Source organism: Kryptolebias marmoratus, linkage group LG23 (assembly GCF_001649575.2).
Source record: "Kryptolebias marmoratus isolate JLee-2015 linkage group LG23, ASM164957v2, whole genome shotgun sequence".
Taxonomy (NCBI): Eukaryota; Metazoa; Chordata; class Actinopteri; order Cyprinodontiformes; family Rivulidae; genus Kryptolebias; species Kryptolebias marmoratus.
In genome coordinates, this window is record NC_051452.1 from 5,340,615 (window position 1) to 5,345,334 (window position 4,720).

Genomic DNA, 4,720 nt, shown 5'->3' on the forward strand with positions numbered 1-4,720 from the left:
CACAGTGTGTCCCAGCATGTGTGTCACTGTGTCCCAGCATGTGTGTCACTGTGTCCCACTGTGTCCCAGTGTGTCCCAGCATGTGTGTCACTGTGTCCCACTCTGTCCCAGTGAGTCTTAGTGTGTCCCAGTGAGGCCCAGTATGTGTCACCGTGTGTCTCACTGTGTCTCAAGTTGTCTCTGTGTGTCTCAGGTTGTCTCTGTGTGTCTCCGTGTGTCTCAGGTTGTCTCAGTGTGTCTCAGGTTGTCTCAGGTTGTCTCAGGCTGTCTCAGGTTGTCTCAGGCTGTCTCAGGTTGTCTCAGTGTGTCTAAGTGTCTCAGTGTGTCTCAAGTTGTCCCAGTGTCTCAGTGTGTCTCAGTGTGTCTCAGTGTCTCCGTGTGTCTCTATGTCTCCGTGTCTCTCACCGCCATCAGGTCAGGCAGCTCGTCGTGAAGCAGATCCTTCAGCTCGCTCTTCTTCAGTTTGTGTTTGTCTCCGTCCCTCTCGGAGTATTTCTGAAAGACCGCGATGATGGTCGCCATTGCCGTCTCCAGGTCACTCATTGTCCTCTGTCTTTATGTCCTCAGCTTTGAAACGAGACGCAGAAAACAGATAAAACAAACCTTATAAACACAAACAATGACAATTAATATCAGAATATTCAAAAAAAAACTCAAACATGTTTTCATCAGTTTGTTGCTCTTTTGTTGTCAGAAATAATATAATATAATATAATATAATATAATATAATATAATATAATATAATATAATATAATATAATATAATATAATATAATATATAAATATATATATATATATACTTATATAATATAACATAACATGAACGTCAGGTGAACAGGTGACTCTAAATTGTCCCTGTGATGAACAGGAGACCTGTCCAGGTGTCCTCAGAGACAGAGACAGGCAGCAGCTCCCCGCGACCCGGAGAGGAAAGAGTGAGCGAAGGAAACGGACAGGTGGCAAGAAATATGAGAAGAAACACGATTCAGGACCTGATTATCGACAGAAACGATGATGACGAGACGATGAAGATGAAGCCACAAAAGCTGCTTTTCACAAAACATCAGTAAATAAACGACAGAGTAGTTTGGGTTAGAAAATAAATTAAAATTATTAAATGTTCCTGATGTTTGAAGATTGTTAAATTAAAAATGAAGCAGAGCCGTGCCTAAAACATCACAGAATAAAAAGTCCCTTAAACAGCACCAGAAGTTCTTTAAATACTTAAATAAACTTTGAATCCAGTTATATTTATAAATGTTTAAAGATCCGTCTTTACTCTCGAGCCAAGCAGAAATCTGATCTGGGCTTCTTACCGCTCTGTCGGTGGGGGCTGGCGTCGTGCTTCCACAGCGTCTGGGCTGCAGGCTTTATACCGCTGCAGGGCGGCAGGCCTGAGGTCGGCCATGTTGTCAGTCAAACTGTGGACCAATCGTCTCAGACCGCCTCCCCTCACTCCACCAGAACCCTGAACAAACAGAACCGCTCGGACCTCATTGTCCTTCTTTAAAGGCAAACTACAAACCAGGCCAGTTTCCAAACTCAGCGTTTCCAAATTAGGAACCTCAGATCAAGAGAATCATGTCTCCTTTTAGGACCTGGACCTCGTTGTCTTCTGGTTTTCTCTTTCTTTAGTAAACTACTGCTAAGGTCCATGTGTTGGTCTTGATCTGTCTTCTTATTTATCAAATTTAAATAATCCAGAAAGCAGCAACTTATCTTTAACTTAATGAACACATGACTTCCCTGAAGCAGATGTTGGTCTAAAACCTGGAGATCCTTTCCAGAGCCACTAATGCACCCCCATACCATCAGAGAGGCAGGCTGACCTCAGAACAGTTCTCCTCTTTGGTCCAGAGGAGACACATCTGTTCACATCTGGCTTCTTCTTTGCCTGATAGAGCTTTAAGCAGCATCTGTGGACGGCACGGTGAGCTGTGTTTACAGACAGTGTTCCTGAGCAGAACCAGAACCAGCCTTGACCTTTGACCTCAGAGGTTTCTGCAGATTACAGCCTTTCGTTGCTCCTGGAACAACTTGTTAAAGATGAGTTGCTGCCTTTAAATTCAGAACTGTCTTATTTTTACAGCAGAAAACTGTTGCAGAGGGGCTGTGGATCAGCGGTTAGAGCAGTTGTCCTCCAATCAGAGAGCTGGAGGTTTGATTCCTGGCAGGACTCACGTGTTGAAGTGTCCCTGAGCAAGAAGCTGAACCCCTCGCTGCCTCCTGTCCCATCTGTGTGAACGGAGCTTAAAGCGCTGATTAGACTCCACAGATGATTTATTCAGGTTGGATTTGAGACTCAGTGCTGGGTGGATGGGTAAATGAGGACACAGATTGTGCTGTAAAGAGCTTTGATTGGCTAAAAAGGGTCTGTTTAAGTACAGTTTATCAATTTAAACATTTAATATGTTTGCTGTGCTTCACTGGGAGATTTGCAAATCATTGCATGTTGGTTTAATTTACATGTTACATGATGTTTCAGGGATTTTATTTAAGTGATGTGTTACATACATCATGATTATATCAGTTGTTTGTATTTTGTTCTGCTGTTTATTGTTTTAGTGTTATTATCTGCCTGGTTAGTTGGTCACCTGGAGACGAGATCTTTGCGTCTGCCCGAGCAGAAGGTCTTTGTGTTTGACTGCCCGCGGTCCAGTTCTCCTCCATGTGTTTGAGCTTCTGCTGAGCCACAAAGACTTGTTTCACAGGAAGCGGCTGACTGTGCATCTTAATGAAGCGGCTCTTTTTGCTGCTCGGCTTGGCCAGACATGAGTCCTCTGAGCTCACATTTTCACCCGAATCCTGGAAGAAGAAACACAAACCACAGCTGGATTCTGGCCACCAGGTTGTGTTTGTCCTCGTCATGATGAAGCAGATAAATTAAGTGCTTCGTGCTGACCTCCACACGTGACTGTGTCCATCTCTGTGACCTCTGACCCCACCCCACCCACCTCGTGTTGCAGAAACAGGGCTGTTTATTTCCCAACAAACTGCGTCTTTGTTTGACGGTAAGCACTCGGCTGCAGACGGTGGCTTTGTTTCCTTCAAACACTGAAACTCTGTGCAGAGAAAACAAATAATAGAAACCTTTTTTTTTTTAATTCTCTTTTTGTTTTAGAGCTCATAAACTGCCTTTTTGGGTCTACTTTTAATTGTGTGGTTACTTTCTAAAAAACATTGTATGAAGTAATGACGTTAACTTAAAGATTTTTAAAAAATTTTGTTATTTGTTTGTATAAAAACCTAATCAATTTATAAATCAGCTTGCCTATATTTCTCCTCCTGGTGGTTTGAACATGTTTTAGAAAAGCTGTAAAAATATTTAAACTGATGAAACGTTGATTATTTTTACTCCAAACTCCCCAACAGGCTTTTCATCAGCAGCTTCTCTTTCTTCTTCTTTGTCTTGAGTCCCTTTCAGCATTTTTCCTCCAGGGAGCCGGGCGTCCACAAACAGCCGGAGCATCACCGGGGCCAGCCCGTCTCCACGGCAACCGGCTGGCATCTCCTGTCGGGCTGCAGAAAGGTCCGCTGGGTCTCTGAGCCACAAAGGTGGCTGCTGTTGTTTCAGGAAAAAGGTTTGGTTCTGGGATTTATTGTTGTTATCTCAGAGTTTTGGTTTGTTACTGACAGACCTGCTGTCGTTTCGTGACCTTTGACCTCCTCAGGGATCAACCAGAGGACTTCAGTTTGATTAAAGATAAAACCTGGAAAACTTGTAAATAATTAAGAAGGTAAATAAAAGTGTTGCAGTTGTAACTTCCACCACTAGAGGGCAGAACACAGAGCTCAATCAATAATTAATCAGTAATTAATCACTCATTTTTCACATTAAAAACCTTTAATAAAAGAATAATTTTTCTTAATTTATTACCTTCTAAATTGGTGTTAAAGGTGTTTCCATTAGGTAACGTTTTGAGCCTAAATGTGATGAATATTAATGGTCTTCTGTCAGATTTTCACACTGACATTATTAATAATTTAGAATTTAATTTAAATTCTCTGTATTAAATCTGATCCTGAAGGCAGTCTGAAAGCTGCCTTTTCAATCATAAACTGGATTAAATTTTTATCCTGATGTCTGTGAACAGCTGACAAAAATAACTTATTATTATTGTTGTATTATTTAATGTCTAACTGTTCCGGTTACAGCCGTCAGTGTTTTTGTAGTTCTGTGTTTTGGCCTCTGGGTGGCGCTGTCGGACTCGATGATCAGCTGGTTTCAGTTTAATTAGTTTTAGCTGAAATCCTCAGAGGACAGATGATCTGCAGAAAGGTGTTTTTTCGGTTTGCTTCTTCTTGTGGATGATTGTTTTAAATCTTGTTGTTTGTCTCTGAAATATTGGAGCTCTTTGTGTTGTTTGTTTGTTTGTTTTTAAGGCTCAGAAACACTTCTGTTGCATTTTTACCTGAACTGACCATGAGTTTGTTTATCAGGACGCTGCAGGGGATTAAATCTGCGTTGTCTCCCCGTTGTCATGGCGACCTCAGACATGTCAGCGTGCGTCTGGCCTCAGCTGCAGGTTGGCCATCTCATGACACATCTTCAGTTTAATCCCATAATCCTCTGCTGCATTCTCACCGTCCTCCAGTCAGATTAACCCTCTGACCTCTGACCCCTCAGACCGACCCTCCTCAGACGACCCTCCTCAGACGACCCTCCTCAGACCGACCCTCCTCAGACCGACCCTCCTCAGACCGACCCTCCTCAGACCGA

General features: G+C 42.6%; 1 protein-coding gene across 1 annotated transcript in view; it reads right to left on the reverse strand.

The window, feature by feature from the left end:
• Nucleotides 1-1,356, reverse strand: part of s100b (S100 calcium binding protein, beta (neural)) — a 6,114-nt gene extending 4,758 nt beyond the window's left edge. Inside the window, exons 1-2 of the mRNA XM_017442186.3 lie at nt 1,317-1,356; nt 406-567 (exon numbers count right to left, since the gene is read on the reverse strand). Coding sequence (XP_017297675.1) covers nt 406-543 — 138 coding nt within the window. The 5' untranslated portion in view covers nt 544-567; nt 1,317-1,356. The remainder of the gene's footprint in view (nt 1-405; nt 568-1,316) is intronic.
• Nucleotides 1,357-4,720: the final 3,364 nt, after the last annotated feature.